Source organism: Ruditapes philippinarum, unplaced genomic scaffold, assembly GCF_026571515.1.
Source record: "Ruditapes philippinarum isolate M1 unplaced genomic scaffold, ASM2657151v2 ctg484_1_1_1_1, whole genome shotgun sequence".
NCBI lineage: Eukaryota > Metazoa > Mollusca > Bivalvia > Venerida > Veneridae > Ruditapes > Ruditapes philippinarum.
The window spans coordinates 287,478-306,009 of NW_026853581.1; the positions used below are offsets into that span (position 1 = coordinate 287,478).

The 18,532-nt window shown below is 34.9% G+C and overlaps 1 protein-coding gene across 1 annotated transcript in view; it reads right to left on the reverse strand.

The window, feature by feature from the left end:
• Positions 1 to 18,532, reverse strand: part of LOC132737257 (sister chromatid cohesion protein PDS5 homolog B-like) — a 61,059-nt gene that overhangs the window by 32,659 nt on the left and 9,868 nt on the right. Inside the window, exons 2-8 of the mRNA XM_060724514.1 lie at positions 18,248 to 18,371; positions 17,681 to 17,875; positions 16,937 to 17,023; positions 16,324 to 16,421; positions 12,372 to 12,498; positions 11,140 to 11,220; positions 10,001 to 10,141 (exon numbers count right to left, since the gene is read on the reverse strand). Of these exons, the coding sequence (XP_060580497.1) occupies positions 10,001 to 10,141; positions 11,140 to 11,220; positions 12,372 to 12,498; positions 16,324 to 16,421; positions 16,937 to 17,023; positions 17,681 to 17,875; positions 18,248 to 18,358 (840 nt within the window). The 5' untranslated portion in view covers positions 18,359 to 18,371. The remainder of the gene's footprint in view (positions 1 to 10,000; positions 10,142 to 11,139; positions 11,221 to 12,371; positions 12,499 to 16,323; positions 16,422 to 16,936; positions 17,024 to 17,680; positions 17,876 to 18,247; positions 18,372 to 18,532) is intronic.

An 18,532-nucleotide genomic window follows, 5' to 3' on the forward strand; every position in this document is an offset into this window, starting at 1 on the left:
TGACCCCCGGGGCGGGGCCAATTTTGACCCCAGGGCTTTTATTTGAACAAACTTGGTAGACACTCACTAGAAGATGTTTCATGCTTAATATCTTAGCTCTAGCTCTTTGGGTTCTTTCAAAGAAGATTTTTAAGTTTTTACTATATGCATATAGGGAAAATCAATGACCTCCTGGGGCGGGGCCAATTTTAACCCCAGGGCTTTTATTTGAACAAACTTGGTAGACACTCATTAGAAGATGTTTCATGGTAAATACCTTAGCTCTAGCTCTTTGGGTTCTTTAAAAGAAGATTTTTTAAGTTTTTACTATATGCATATAGGGAAAATCTATGACCCCCTGGGGCGGGATCAATTTTGACCCCAGGGCTTTTATTTGAACAAACTTGGTAGACATTCACTAGAAGATGTTTCATGCCAAATATCTAAGCTCTCTTATGGTTCTTTAAAAGAAGATTTTTTAAGTTTTTACTATATGCATATAGGGAAAATCAATGACCCCCCGGACGGGCCCAATTTTGACCCCAGGGCTTTTATTTGAACAAACTTGGTAGACACTCACTAGAAAATGTTTCATGCCAAATATCTAAGCTCTAGCTCTTTTGGTTTTTTAAAAGAAGATATTTAAAGTTTTTTCTTTTGGTTGCCATGGCAACCAGAGTTCTGCATGGAATTAAATTCTTTGAACAATTTCTAAAGGTGACCACCAAAGGAACATTCCTGTGAAGTTTGGATGAAATTGGCTCAGTGGTTTATGAGGAGATGTCATTTAAAGCAAAAGTTTACGGACGGACGGACGACGGACGAAAAGCGATCACAAGGGCTCACCCTGTCACTTGGTGACAGGTGAGCTAAAAACAAACTTTCTGTTAGTTTGTAGTATTTGTAATGTGTAATACAACCATGTATAACACCATGATCCCAACTGACAACATTTATACGGATTTCATTGTATCTATTGTCAAAGTTGATATATTGATATATCATTGATATTTGTCTTTTGATATATGGATACAAAATTTTCCATCATAATAACCCTACAAAATACAGTAAAACTTGTTCTCAATGACCACTCTAAAGAATTCCAATACAAGTACTTTGTTAACAGGTGAAGTTGTCAATCAAATTGATAGTTTTGATATATAATTAATCAAGAGGAAAGATGATTTAACAAGAGCTCTCATAGGAGACAGTGAAGCTCGACTAATAAAATACTGAACACAGTAAAGAAGACAAAACTATGAAAGGAAAGTCAATTGCTTATAATTATGTATATATAAAAAATAACATTTGATAACATAATTTTAAGTGCAAGGGGGAATTATTCTGGAAATAATCAAGCTAGAGTTATGAACCTTGTCACACAACATGTGTGTACTGATAAGAAATATATATTTGAAGTTTGAAGTAGATACCTTAAAAATTAAATAAGTTATAATATTTCTTAAAGAAAATCCCAATTTCAAAGAGAGATAAATCTGAAAATATTGCTTCAAGAGTTAAGAACCTTGTCACATAAGATGTAACTGATGATAAGGAATAAGTATTTGAAGTTGGAGGTAGATACCTTTTAAACTCAAGAAGTTATAGTAAACAAGAATGTCAAACGACACATATACCCCCCTTTCTAGCCATTGACTCACATAATTGGTAATTTTATTAAAGAAACTTGCCAACAATGGGTACATGGAAGTGTTCAATTATGGAAAAATCAACGTAAACCATTTTGACATTTAAGGCCCATGTGACATTGACCTTTGACCTAATGACCCCTAAATCAATAGAGGTCATCTAATACTTATGACCAATAACTAGGTGAAATATGAAGACTTTGTGATGAATACTTTTCAAGACAGTAAGTGGAAACCCTTTTGACATTTAAGGCCCCTGTGACCTTGACCTTTGACCTAGTGACCCCAAAATCAATAGGGGTCATCTACTAGTGATGACCAATCACTATGTGAAATATGAAGACTTTGTGATGAATACTTTTCAAGATAATCAGCAGAAACAATTTTCACATTTTAAGGTCCCTGTGACCTTGACCTTTGACCTAGTGACCCCAAAATCAATAGGGGTCATCTACTAGTGATGACCAATCACTATGTGAAATATGAAAACTTTGTGATACATACTTTTCAAGATAATCAGCGGAAACCATTTTGACATTTAAGGCCCGTTACCTTGACCTTTGACCTAGTGACTCCAAAATCAATAGGAGTCATCTACTAGTTATGACCAATCACTATGTGAAATATGAAGACTTTGTGATGAATTCTTTTTAAGATAATCAGCAGAAATTATTTTCACATTTTAAGGTCCCTGTGACCTTTGACCTAGTGACCCCAAAATCAATAGGGGTCATCTACTAGTTATGACCAATCACTGCGTGAAATATGAAGACTTTGTGATACATACTTTTTAAGATAATCAGCGGAAACCATTTTGACATTTAAGGTCCCTGTGACCTTGACCTTTGACCTAGTGACCCCAAAATCAATAGGGGTCATCTACTAGTTATGACTAATCACTATGTGAAATATGAAGACTTTGTGATGAATACTTTTCAAGATAATCAGCGGAAACCATTTTGACATTTAAAGCCCCTGTGACCTTGACCTTTGACCTAGTGACCCCAAAATCAATAGGGGTCATCTACTAGTTATGACCAATCACTGTGTGAAATATGAAGACTTTGTGATACATACTTTTTAAGATAATCAGCGGAAACCATTTTGACATTTAAGGTCCCTGTGACCTTGACCTTTGACCTAGTGACCCCAAAATCAATAGGGGTCATCTACTAGTTATGACCAATCAATATGTAAAATATGAAGACTTTGTGATAAATACTTTTCAAGATAATCAGCGGAAACCATGTGGTCTACCGACGGACAGACGGACAGACCGACGGACGGACAGACAGACCGACATTAGCAAAACAATATACCCCCTCTTCTTCGAAGGGTGGCATAAAAATAACCTTATTTCAAGTAAAACTAGAACTATCACTAAATGTGATTAATACCCCCACAAGACTGCTTCGGAAATGAGGATGTTACCAGTAACAGAATACCTTGTAAAAGAATTGAAATATAGAGTTATGGTTGTGGGCAATTAAAGATAGTTGTGGTTCTTGTATGTTGCATTTCCTTTCAATGTGGTTGGCCATTGATGAAGTTTTATTGAACAAGATATGTTTGTAAAACATGTATGCCCCCTATCGGCAGCCAATTAGTCATGTGATCAGGTTATTATGCATGACTTCTGACCCAGTGAACAAACAATTAATAAGGGTTATCTAGTATCTACTGGTCATGACTAGTCACAAGGTAATAATTATTGTGACCCCATGCAGGTTGTGTGCAGCAATTTAAGTTATTACAAATCTTACCAAATGATATATGCATAAATTTTATGAATCATGTAGGCCTCATTAATGACAGCAAAGTTGTTATATTACATCAGACCTTCAAATGTGTATACCAAAAGCATTTTTAGTTTAATATAAATATCAACCAAGGCAACTTGAGTTGTTGAGTTATTGGTCAGAAACCGTCATTAAGTACAAGGTCAATATGACATTGACCCCTTTACCCCAAAATCAATAGGGGTCATCAACTGGTCATGACCAATCATCATACCAAGTTTAAAGTTCCTAGGCCTAAGCGTTCTTTAGTTATTGATCAGAAACCATTTTTACCTACAAGGTCAATTTGACCTTGACCTTTGACCCCTTGACCCCAAAATCATTTGGGGTCATCTGCTGGCCATGATCAATCATCATACCAAGTTTGAAGTTTCTAGGCCTAAGCATTCTTTAGTTATTGATTGGAAACCTTTTTACCTAAGAGGTCAATGTGACCTTGATCTTTGACCCTTTGACCCAAAATCAATAGGGGTCATCTGCTGGTCATGACCAATCACCATACCAAGTTTGAAGTTCCTAGGCCTAAGTGTTCTTTAGTTATTGATCAGAAACTGTTTTTACCTTAGAGGTCAATGTGACCTTGACCTTTGACCCCTTGACCCCAAAATCAATAGTTGTCATCTACTGATCATGACCAATCACCATACCAAGTTTGAAGTTCCTAGGCCTAAGCGTTCTTTAGTTATCGATCAGAAACCGTTTTTACGTAAGAGGTCAATGTGACCTTGACCTTTGACCCATTGACCCCAAAATCAATAGGGGTCATCTGCTGGTCATGACCAATCACCATAGCAAGTTAGAAGTTCCTAGGCATAAGGGTTCTTTAGTTATTGATCGGGAACCGTTTTTACCTAAGAGGTCAATGTGACCTTGACCTTTGAAGCCTTGACACCAAAATCAATAGGGGTCATCTACTGATCATGACCAATCACAATACCAAGTTTGAAGTTCCTAGGCCTAAGGGTTCTTAAGTTATTGATTGGAAACCGTTTTTGCTTACAAGGTCAATGTGACCTTGACCTTTGACCCCTTGACCCCAAAATCATTTGGGGATGGCTGGTCATGATCAATCATCATACCAAGTTTGAAGTTCCTAGGCCTAAGCGTTCTTAAGTTATTGATTGGAAACCTTTTTACCTAAGAGGTCAATGTGACCTTGATCTTTGACCCCTTGACCCCAAAATCAATAGGGGTCATCTACTGATCATAACCAATCACCATACCAAGTTTGAAGTTCCTAGGCCTAAGCGTTCTTTAGTTACCGATCGGAAACCGTTTTTACGAAAGAGGTCAATGTGACCTTGACCTTTGACCCCAAAATCAATAGGGGTCATCTACTGATCATGACCAATCACCATATCAAGTTTGAAGTTCCTAGGCCTAGGGGTTCTTTAGTTATTGATCAGAAACCGTTTTTACCTAAGAGGTCAATGTGATCTTGACCTTTGACCCCTTGACCCCAAAATCAATAGGGGTCATCTGCTGGTCATGACCAATCACCATAGCAAGTTTGAAGTTCCGAGGCATAAGGGTTCTTTAGTTATTGATCGGAAACCGTTTTTTAATAAGAGGTCAATGTGACCTTGACCTTTGACCCCTTGACCCCAAAATCAATAGGGGTCATCTACTGATCATGACCAATCACCATATCAAGTTTGAAGTTCCTAGGCCTAGGGGTTCTTTAGTTATTGATCAGAAACCGTTTTTACCTAAGAGGTCAATGTGATCTTGACCTTTGACCCCTTGACCCCAAAATCAATAGGGGTCATCTGCTGGTCATGACCAATCACCATAGCAAGTTTGAAGTTCCTAGGCATAAGGGTTCTTTAGTTATTGATCGGAAACCGTTTTTACCTAAGAGGTCAATGTGACCTTGACCTTTGACCCCAAAATCAATAGGGGTCATCTACTGATCATGACCAATCACTATACCAAGTTTGAAGTTCCTAGGCCTAAGGGTTCTTTAGTTATTGATCGGAAACCGTTTTTGCTTACAAGGTCAATGTGACCTTGACCTTTGACCCCTTGACCAAAAAAATCAATAGGGGTCATCTACTGGTCATGACCAATCACCATACCAAGTTTGAAGTTCCTAGGCCTAAGGGTTCTTTAGTTATCACTCGGAAACCATTTGGTCTACGGACCGACGGACGGGACCGACAGACGGGACGGACCGACAAGTGCAAAGCAATATACCCCCTCTTCTTCGAAGTGGGGGCATAATTACTCTGTAATAAGTCCAGAAAGACAAAGAAAAGGAACAAAGGGCAATAACTCTATAAATACTGAAGATGTAATGATAGTTCTTGTGCACTGCACTTCCTCTTATTGTGCTTGACCATTGTATGAGGTTGTTTTGAATTCCAACCAGTATGTTTTAAGTTATGCTCCGGACAAAGAAAAGTATCAAAGGGTAGTAACTCTGTATTTTGTCAAAAAGGAGTTATGGCTCTTGTGCACTGCACTTCCTTTTAGACAACTGTATGCAGTTGTATTGAATTCCAAATAGTAGTTTTCAAGTTATGCTCTGGACAAAAATAGCAATGAAAAAGTAAGAAAGGGCAATAACTCTGTAATTAGTCAAGATGGAGTTATGGTTCTTGTGCACTTCCCCTTATTGTGCTTGTCCATTGTATGAAGTTGTTTTGAATTCCAACCAGTAGTTTTCAAGTCATGCTCTGGACAAGGAAAAGTAACAAAGGGCAGTAACTCTGTAATAAGTCAAGATGGAGTTATGGTTCTTGTGCACTGCACTTCCTCTCAATGTGCTTGACCATTGTATGAAGTTATAATGAATTCCAACAATTAGTCTTCAAGTTATGGTCCGGAAAAAAAGAAAGCAATGGAAAAGTAACAAAGGGCAATAACTTTGTAATTACTTTAGATAGAGTTATAGTTCTTATGCACTGCACTTCCCCTTATTGTGTTTGACAATTGTATGAAGATGTTTTGAATTCCATACAGAAGTTAGAAGTTTTCAAGTTTACCCCGGACAAGGAAAAGTAACAAAGGGCAATAACTCTGTAATTAGTCAAGAAAGAGTTATGGTTCTTGTGCACTGCACTTCCTCTCAATGTGCTTGACCATTGTATGTAGTTATAATGAATTCCAACCATTTGTCTTCAAGTTATGGTCCGGACAAAAGAAAGCAATGGAAAAGTAACAAAGGGCAATAACTCTGTAATTACTTTAGATAGAGTTATGGTTTTTGTGCACTGCACTTCCGCTTACTGTGTTTGACAATTGTATGAAGTTGTTTTGAATTCCAGCCAGTAGTTTTCAAGTTATGCCCAGGACAAGGAAAAGTAACAAAGGGAAATAACTCTGTAATTAGGCAAGATAGTGTTATGGTTCTTGTGCACTGCACTTCCTCTCAATGTGCTTGACCATTGTATGTAGTTATATTGAATTCCAACCATTAGTCTTCAAGTTACACTTTGGACAAGGAAAATGCAACGGACGTCTGGACCAACCGACCGACCAACCGACCACCGGGTGATTCCTATATACCCCCCAAACTTCGTTTTTGGGGGTATAAAAATATAAGTTTATGGGGAGATAATTCTTGCAATATTGGTGCTAGTGTTATGAACCTTGTCTAATAACATGTGGTGAATGACAAGGTTCATATATTTGAAGTATGAAGTTGATCCCTTAAGAAATAACTATGTAACAGTAAAAAAAAAATATTTTTTAAGGAAGATTAATCTGGAAATATTGGTGCTAGATTTATGAACCTTGTCACATAAGATGTCACATAAGATGTGGTTGATGATAAGGAACATATATTTGAAGTTTGAAGTTGATACCATAAGAAGTGAAAAAGTTATAGTGAAAAATATTTTACAGCACCAAAACTTTAATCTGAACGCGGACGCCGGGGCGAGTAGGACAGATCTCCATATACTTCGTATAGTCGAGCTAAAAACAGAATTCAGTACATGTTCTCAGGGCTCATGACCTTCCTTTTTAGAGGTCATATTTGGCATCATTATCAGTATCTACACATCTCATTTCACTCTAAATTTCATATTAAGCCAAATCCAACCTTTTTTCAAAGAATTTTGGACTGCTCTTTGTGGCCTCATGTTCACGCATTTTAGGTCTTGTGCATCCCAAACAACAAATGCTTGATCACAAATATTCATTTATTATTCTGTGACAAGTGGGAAATTTTAAAGATCCTGTATGTTGTAATTTAGGTTGTTACCATAAAATTTAATATATGTATATAATTATGCTTCTAAAACAATTTTCAAACATCGAAGAATATGTAAAATATGTACTGCAAATATTTGTCCACATTATAAGTAATCGTTAAAATATATGCATTCATTTCTTATTGAAAATTTTGACTAATAAATTTTTAATTACCTCCCTTTATTAACATGAAAATGTAAATTTGGTAATACTTTTACAAATAATGTTTTTTGGAACTTACAATATTTATAAATCTTCATTTGAGCATCATATTTATGATATAAAACCATAAAAAAAATTGAGTTACAGGATCTGTAATTTTTTGAGATAAAGGATTTTCATGCACATGTTCGAAAACAGCGAACCAATCCCCCTTTCCTATAAAAGACAATGCACTGTTCTCCTATAAATAAATTCGCCCCCATCTTCCTGTTCATTTCCATGCAAAATTTTCTTACAATAGAAATCATATATACAAGGATGGTTACAAGGTAGTTAATTTCAAACTTTCCCTACAACTGTAAACAGGATGAATGGATGGTCAAATGGGAGTTTATTGAACTGTTGACATTTCTGAATCATTATGCTGAACGTCATAGCACTTTAACTTATATTTAATAAAGCCTCTAGACAGAGACTACTTTGTACATTTATTTCAAAACAAGTTATACAATTATTGTATGTATGTGAAGCAAGAACTGCCTAAAATTCTCCATTAAAGATGGGGAAAAAAACAGACAGAACCCAGGTCCTAAATCTTAACAAGAGGGCCATGATGGCCCTAGATCGCTCACCTGACTTATCAAACTCATCCAAACAATTACCTAGACAAGCATTCTGACCAAGTCTCATGACAGGTGAGTCAAAAATGTGACCACTACAGTGTTAACAAGGATTATCCATATTTGAGCAGTGCGACCTAGTTTTTTACCCAGGTGACCACATATTCAAAACTTGACCTAGGAAAAATCATCAAAACAAACTTTTCAGACCAATTTCCCCAGGATACTTGGATCAAAACAGTAAGCAAAACTTTAGTGTTAACAAGATTTTTCTATTTTAGCTCCGGTGACCTAGTTTCACATGTGATTTCGAACTCATCCAAGCAATCCTGACCAAGTTTGATGATAATTGAGTCGAAAAATGTGACCACTAGAATGTTAGAAAATGAACAGAATATTTGGATCACAACAGTAAGCAGAGGGTTAACAAGATTTTTCTATTTTTAGCTCCTGTGACCTAGTTTTCCCATCCGAGATGACCCATGTTCGATTTATTCCAGCAATGACCTAAAAGACAAGTTTTCCTGACCAAAAGTTTTGATGACAATTGAGTCAAAAATTGTGACCACTAGAGTGTTAACAAGGTTTTTTCTATTTTTAGACTCCGGTGACCTACTTTTTTCATCCGAGATGACCCATGTTCAAACTCAGTCCGAGCTATCACCTAGACAAACAAACCTGACCAAGTTTGATGATAATTGAGGCAAAATTGTGACCTCTAGAGTGGTTAACATGGTTTTTCTATTTTTAGCTGCGGTGACCTAGGTTTTTTCATCCGAGATGACCCATGTTTCGAACTCATCCGAGCTTTCACCTAGACAAGCATCTTGACCAAGTTTGATGATGACTGATGCAAAAAATGTGACTGCTAGAGTGTTAACAAGGTTTTTTTCTTATTTTTAGCTCCGGTGACCTACTTTTTCATCCGAGATGACCCATGTTCGAACTCATCCGAGCTATCACCTAGACAAGGCATCTTTGACCAAGTTTGATGATGATTGATGGCAAAATGTGACCGCTAAGAGTGTTAACAAAGGTTTTTTTCTATTTTTAGCTCCGGTGACCTACTTTTTCATTCGAGATGACGGCCACGTTCGAACTCATCCGACTTTTCACCTAGACAAACATCTGACCAAGTTTGATGATGATTGAGGCAAAAATGTGACCTCTAGAGTGTTAACAAGGTTTTTCTATTTTTAGCTCTTGTGACCTAGTTTCTCATCTGAGATGACCCATGTTCAAACTCATCCGAGCTATCAACTAGATAAGCATCCTGACCAAGTTTGATGATGAATGAGGCAAAAATGCGACCGCTAGAGTGTTAACAACTAAATGTGAACGGACGACGGACGGACGACGGACGACAGACAATCATCGATCCTAAAAGCTCACCCTGAGCATGCTCAGGTGAGCTAAAAAGACCTTACAAACTCATAGTACTTTCTACAAAACTGGCATTGTGGTCGAAAGTGACTTACATAAAATCAATAAAATTCTAATCATAACACTAAACATTACTTGAAGAGATATAACACATGCTCAATATTTAATACATGTATAAAACCAGTGCCTTGAAAATCAGTTCATTTACCTTTAGTTTAAACTCTAGTTGAGGAAGTACAGCTAACAATACAGACGGACAGATAGCATTCAGTTCATAGATCAGGTCATATAGATGTTCAGACAGTTCACTCTCTGATGTCTTACCCAGCATCAAGGCATTGTTGAAAAACTGAAACATTCATATATTTACAGGGATATAAACTACTGTATAAATGGTTAAGTTTATAGTGACATGGAAAAAAATGGTGAATTTCGCGAATGGACCTAAAATCGTTTAAATTTCCACTAGCGTAAATATCAGCGTACCTATCATTTAATTCTACCCTTCCATGATTTGATAATATTTCTTCACCCAAAATGTCTGGAATTTTAAATTCAATAACTTTTCGACATGCGGAAATATTCACATACACAGTAACTCTGGAAAGTTCAGTTAGTCGGTCAGGCCCATAACTTTTGTATTCATGTAGCCCAGCCTACAATCTATTCGCCTAGTCCTAAATTATGTTTTTTGTAAATAAAAATAATGTTTGTTCATCGCCTTACTTTTTCTTCATTCAACTTTTTAATTCTTCATTTCATTCAATGTACTATGCATACATAATAATAAAACATGACATTTTTTTATAACAATGTAAACGAAGCAATAACCCTGTAAAACACTATCTGAAGCATATGCCTTTCACATGGACAATTCTTTTATTTTTAAATGCAAAGTTTCATGAAAACAATTATAATTAAATATAACATATGTCTCCAATACTATCTATATTTTACCCAGACACTTTTAAACCATCCAACCAAGCATTAAACTGTTTTATAACTGATTTTCACAAACTGTTAACACTTCAGTCAAGCACATATTAACATACTGTCAATGTTATCAATCATTCTAACGAAAATTAACACAGCTTAACAATACAAAAGTAATAACTTAATGGCGGTGTGACTGAGTGGTTAACGCGTCTGACAAGTAATCTAAGGATAGCCGACTGTGTGGGTTCAAAACCTGTCTATGCAAGCAGTTGTTTCCTTGAGCAAGAAACTTTACATTCATTGCTTAGTACTGGTTGGTTCCAGGAACAGATTCGAGTGTTTCAATAAGCTTACAGCTTTCAACACAATCAAACTCAAATAAATTTGTACAAACTAAAACTAATTACTTACATTTTGTACATATGGTTCTATAGCATTTGATGTTTTGATAAGAAGATCTTTGGCAAGGCCATATGTCTGCTTGTTTTGACTCTGAAAAAAAAAAGTTGTTAATTAAACTACAAATCAACATTTTGTTTTTTCTTCTCTACTACTGCTTGTTTTACACATTCCTATGGCTTAACAAGGAGACCATTTCATGTTAATCTCAAACACAAGCAGCCGATTCAGGGGCGGAAAAAAATCAATTGCCCAAGTTGTACATCAGCCTGTATAGACAAGTAAAATTTATTTATATCATACGGACAAATAAAAAACTGATTAAGATAAAACGGACATATAAATCAAAATTAAATTATACCAGCTCTAAGGTTATAATGACCTTTTTGACATATCATATGTCCCTAACTAAGAATGGAGTCACTACAAAATAAATATCCAATATCACTGTGTACAAGAAATCTATTCTGGTCATATCTTTAATCTTCAAGCCATTCATTTTGATTCCAGAACAACAAGACATTACCTGAAAGAGGCTTACAATAATTTAAGAAATATTCACAATAACAACTCAATGATTTCACACAATTTTGCGCCAGCTCCAAACTTCCATCTTCAACCTACAAGTACTGAACATGGAATTATTTGGCAACTGCTTAATGTAGCGGACTTCAAACCACTTGACTGTTGCTGTACTCTCTATGGCAGTGAGAATCCTGCCATGACAGCAGACTATGCAGATAGCTTACGAAATCAGTGGTTTTTTTCTTCTTTATATAACTACTACCCTAAAACGGTACTTTTCCCAATAGAAAATAGACATCAAAATTCCCAATTTCCAATCCAATGTTTAAATTCCCAAAATGGCTGTTCAAAATTCCCACAAGGCAAAGTGATTTCTCTGAAATCATTTAAATCCAGCATATTCATATAAATTGCCACTCAATAGTTCTATCTGGACAGTGGAAGCTGTCAGCTGTCTTTAACTGTTTATTCATGATGACTAATCTTATTTGTAGCTGAAAAAATACACACAAAAAAAATCCCAATTTAAGTCAAAATAACGCATTTTTTTTAAAATCCGTCAGGAAAAAAAACGCTGAATATGTCAAAGGTTTCTACTTAGGTACCCTATATACCTAAAATAATGCGTCGATTCTGAATGTCTTTCTCACAAATCAGTTTCAATTCCATTAATTTTGACCATAACAGTGTCCTTACATTTCTTTCTTTGTAATATTTACCTTCTGTGGCTCCACAACATTGATAAGAAGTATATCTAAAAGTTCCTGGGATACAACATCAGCTTCTGTTAACAGTGGTGACATCATGTCCAACATAAAATTCTTTACTTTTGTAGTATGTTTTTCACTGAAATGTTAAAGATAAATTACTATAGTATAGGTATTTAATATTGCTGTCAATTTTTTTCACACATTATGGAAAATAACGCAAGATTTCATATTTTATGATTTTCATATTTTTCTAGTGTTCACAAAAATTTAGCTCATTATGGGTTTTTGTTTTTTTTTCAAGCAGCAAAAAGAACATAACATGGCATAAAACTGGTATAACCCTACCTTCTTTTTTTTTGGTCGAAGTTTATGTAAAGTTTGAGATGTTTTAATAAAAATATCTAAATAAAGACAGAAAACACCGAAGGGTTCATTATCTCAATTTATAAAAACAAAGGAAACATTCTAGACACTAGTTCTTACAGACCAATAACAACAGGAAACTCTCTGGACACTAGAGTGGGTGGACCAACGCTCTGCGTAAAAATACTATATTTGATATGACAAAATCAAATCAACGTCAACAAAGCTCAATGTTATATGTCCATTTTCAAGACCGATCATATTTTTTTAAATAGCTATTGTGTGAAATTTGCTAATCACATTATGACATACATGGCGGAGGCTAATGATAGTCCAGATAAACAAGTGCGGTTTGCGTGAAATTGTACCATAGCTCAGCGTACAGTACTACATGATGCAGGTTTGTTTTTCGAATAAAATCTTTTTTTATCTTATGAAGAAAACATATTGAATTAATTTTAACAACCAAATTATGTTCATACATTTACAAGTACCCAACTTTTAGTATACATTTTACAGCCCCAGAACTCTAATGTTTAAAGATTTTAATAATTTATATGTTGCTGATTACATACGGTCGTTCGTCTGCTATAAGCATTGTCATGTGACTTCACCAGCAGTGAACCGCACCAGGATAAAATGGTGAAAGATGTAAATAAAAGCACCAGTGACCTAAATCGGAGATAACTTGAAACATTTTCAGATATTCTAAAGAAATATTTTTTTACGCCGAGCATTGGTCCAACCACTCTAGTTCTTACAGATCAATTACCAGTCTATCATGTCTAGGAAAACTATTTACAGCAATCTTAAACTTAATACTAACCGATTATATTAAAAATACGCATTTACTTAATGAAAATCAAGCAGGATTCCAAAGTATTCATCTTCTGATATTATTTTCATGCTCCCATGCACTTATTGGGATTGTAAGGAAAAGAAAACAAAGGTTTATTGTGCCTATGTAGACTTCTCACAATGTTTTGATAGAATTTGGCGATTCGAACTCTGGCAAAAACTTACGCAAAACCGATGAAAAATTATTTCAAACAATTTTTATCATGTATAAAAATATTAAATCTTGTGTAAAGCATAACGGTAACCGATCTCAATTCTTCTCTTCAGAAAAAACAGGAGTCCAACAAGGCGAGAATTTAAGTCAGATCCTCTTTTCTTTATACCTAAAAGATTTACAAACATATCTGGTAATGAGCTAGATGAACCTTGGCTCAAACTTTTTATTCTTATCTATGTTGACAACACTGTCTCAGATAGTCCTGTCGATTTTCAACATAGTTTAAACTATTTTAACTTGTATTGTATTCAATGGAAATTAACAGTTAATTCAAATCAGAGAAAGGTAATTGTATTCACAGCTAGAAATAGAAATTCGTATCATTTTAGTTTAGGCAAACATGAACTTGAAATAACTGACAAGTACCGTCACCTAGGTTTGACATTTTCTGCATCCAGTTCATTCCTTGAAGCTAGGCAATATATAAGCCAACAGATAAATAAAGCAATGCATCTTATATTTACAAAAACAAAAAAACGCAGACCTACCCCTTGATTTAATAATAAATTTATTTGATTACACAATTATGCTGATCCATACATATGGGTCAGAAATTTTTGGTTTTGAAAATCTAGATTTACTGAAAAAAATTCATAACATGTTTATGAGACAAATAACATTGGCTAGGAAAAGCACCCAAAATATATGCACAACAGTGAGCTTGGAAGGCATCTGATTTATATAAATGTATATACGAATATGATTTTTTTAAGGTCATGTTTAGTGCTTGGAAATGAAAAGAAACTATCCGTTAAAATTTACAATTACATGTTAAATCTGACAGATACTGAACTTAAATGGATAAGTAAAATTAAAGAGATTCTCGAGGATGTAGGAAGACCTGATATTTGGCAAAACCAGCAAGTTTTAGTTCATAAAAATAACAACAAAATTGTAAAACAATTTTAAATTGATCAATTAAAACAATGTTAGAATAATGAACTACACGCATCAAATAAAGGTAGAATCTACAGCTCATTTAAAAACACTTTAGAATACGAGAAATATCTCAACATACTCCAAAAACAAGAGCTGCCCCCGAAAAGGTTTCTTAAGCATGCAGGTATAATGAAAAGAAAAGAGAATGAAAGTAACTAATTGCTGAATATTGTTCTTGATAGCATGAACCTTCAAAATATAAGTGTGACCTTGACCTTTGAAGAAGGGACGTGGTTCCTGGATGCAATAAAATGTTGTTATGAGATAGACACTTGTGCCAAATTATTTCAAAATCCCTCAACACATGACAAAGTTACAGTCCGGACATGATTGTTGTGAAAGTGGGGACACATGGACAGACGGACATGAGCCTTAGCCGCGACACATTGTCTTGATGTGGTAGACATTTTTTGCCAACTTACTTCAAAATCCTTCCATGCATGACAAAGTTACAGTTCGGACATGAATGAGTACCTTCAAACTATAAGTGTGACCTTGACCTTGAAGGTAGGGACATGGGTCTTTGTCGCGACATCTTCTTGATGTGGTAGACATCCATGCCTAGTTATTTTAAAATCCTTCGAAGCAAGACAAAGTTACAGCCTGGGCACGAATGTGTGTACCTAAAATCTCTAATTGTTATAAAATGAACTTCAAAATGGTGGTGTTACCTTGACCTTTGAGGTAGGGATAAGATTTTTGGACGCCACACATTTTCTTGATGTTATAGACATTTATGTCCAGTTATATAAAATCCTTCCAAGCATGATAAACTTACAGCCCGGACATGATTGTTTATACCTATTAATTCTATTTGTGATAATGTGAAACTTCAAAATGTTAGTGTGACCTTGACCTTTGAGGTAGAGACATAATTCTTGGACGCGACACATAGTTTTGATGTGGTAGACATTTATGCCTAGTTATTTTAAAATCATTAAATGCATGACAAAGTTACAGTCCGGACACAAATGTGTGTACCTATTTTCTCTAATTGCGATAATGTGAAAATTCAAAATGATAGTGTGACCTTGACCTTTGAGGTAGAGACGGACAGACAGATGGTGCCATTATATTATGCCTCCCTTTGGGGGCATAAAAAGCTACATAACTTAAGATTTCATGTAACAACCGTTTACCAATTGAAACAGCGCGTTGGGGACAAGGAACCGCTTTTCTAGATAGCACATGTAGACTCTGTAACTGAATATTTCATCAAGGGGCATAACTGTGTCAAAAATCATCAGACCATGACCAAATTAACTTAACTTGCATTTTCCCATGATATAGGATAAGTTAAATTTGAGTTGAATGTGTGCAACCATTGCCACAAATAATGAACAGAAACTGATGATGATGAAATGACGGAACAGGGGAACACTATATGCACCAGTCATTTTATGGCAAGGGAATAAAAATTCCCTCAAGTACTTTTAGTGTTATATTCCAGGTTGGGATGGAAGAATGGACACACAGAAACACAAATGCACAGACAGAGTCCATTTGTAATATTCCCTTCGCTTTGAGGAGATGGATGTAAATCAGTGAAAAAAATGTATTCTTATTAGGGGATATTTGACTTACTTGATCACAGAAAACATCAGTTTGAAAAGACTGCAGAAGATTTCCTGATTGTCATCTAGCTCTATACAAATGTTGAAAGATTTCACCCATGCTAAATTCTGCAATAAATATCAACTGATCCTTTTACAAATAAGCTAAATATTAATCAAAGCTGTCAATAAAAATCAACATTTATATATTTTACTTACAGTACTTATTGTCAGCCATTTAATTATCATTTTCTATATGCTTAAAAATTCACCTTTATAAATGCAATGTCTATCAAAGTCAAATGTATAATTTATTTCTAAGAGTATACTTGAAATGAAACTTAAAATATTAAAATAAGAAAAGTTGACATACATTATGCGGTTTCAAGAAAATGGTCATATAACAATTTAAAGCTTTACTGGTGCATTATTTTAGGCAATAGCACCAGAGTAGAATCATCAGCCTTTTGTAATTCAGCTGAATGGCTCCCTCACATAACAGAATCTGGAGTCTCTCACTTAGATTTAAACTCAAAGTCATGAAGGAGATTAGGTTTGTCAACAAACTTGACTGAAGTTGAACCTATAAGGAAGTCTCCAAAAGTAACCTCACCACTACAGTAAGCATGTTAAATGTAACAAACCTCCAGAAGGTAGAAGTAACGCTTGAAAGTAGGTGAATTTGGGTCTTCTAAACCTCGCAACTGTTTGATGAGAAACATGAAAATATCCTGGAAGAGAATAATTATTCAAACATTTCAAAAATAGCATCATCATCAAATCAATCATTAGACAAAACATTTCCTTGATTGACAGAATTATCCCTTTCTAACTCAAGAGGATTCTTCATTGCTTAACTAAGGGTCTTAGGGATACATGATGTTGACACTTTGAAGTAATATTCTCTTTTACATTTCTCCTTTCTACTTTATACAAGTTTGCGAACTGTCATAAATAGTAAACGCCTTAAAGCAGTAATCTGTTAGTGTTAGTTTCACTTCTAATATTGTAAAATAGCACCATTACATTAATCAGTAAAAGAAAAAATACACAAAAAAACATTTCAATAAAAAATATTATAAGCAAAATGTTCTCATCAGGTTTTCAAAATTCATTGCCTTATTTCACAAACAGCGTAAGGCTCATATATTACAGTTGCTTTCTCACTATCTTTGTATCAAATACAATGGTTAAGTGGCTTGTATCCATCTATTTTTTGGTCAAATTAGAACAGCACTAAATGCACCTTGAAAAAGTAACTATTATTTTGATATGAATGAGCATGATCTCCCAATTCTGCTTTAAAAAAAATACAACAAAGTCCTTAATCAAAGAGTTAAAATTTGAACACAAAAAGTTATCCAGCATCTTAGATTAGAAGCAATTACCTTTAAATGTGCGGCATCTCTGAAGGGTGCCTCTGGAGCAAATATCCTGAAGACATCGGCAATACAACAAGCTACAAGAAGTCGCACATCCTTGTTATGGTGTTCCAGGAAGAAATCTGTGGCTAGATGTAGAGCAAGACCTGTATACTGATCATTGTCATCCTGGCCCATATCCTGGAAGGCTCTCGCTATCAACTATAAACAGAACTGACATCTTAAAATCCCTCAATTCACAATTTTTTGGGCATACACTATTCCCAATAGAGTATATATTTTTCTACCAATAAAAAAAAAATTCCTTTAAAAATAGGTCTTGTGCTACTTAATCAGGCAACCTTAAAGATCCTATATGTTATAATTGAGGTTGTATACCACACTTAAGTGAAATTTTATATATGTTACTTTGTATATAATTATGCTTATAAAACAATTTTCAAACATCGGAGAATATGTAAAATATGTACTGCAAATATTTGTGCACATTTGTCTGTATATAAATTTTTACGCAGCAACATAAAAAAATATCAAAAGATAACTTAAATCAATAAGATGATAAAATGAAGTCACCTTTAGTCTTCTAACAAGTTCATCTTTACCAAGCTCCTCTGTGACTTCCTTACAACCAGAAGGATAAATTATCTTCACAGATTTCGTTGTTCCTCGAGCTATCACACTCATGGTGATGCTTCACCTGAAAACACATAAGTCAACAACTCAACATCATTCAAACTAAGCTAACTTCCAAAATTCACCATGAGTAAACAAACATTTAACTGCTTACCATTCATAAAATAGCTCCCAAAGCAAGTTTAAACTTTAAATGCTATCTAAATTATGCCTTTTGCTGACTAT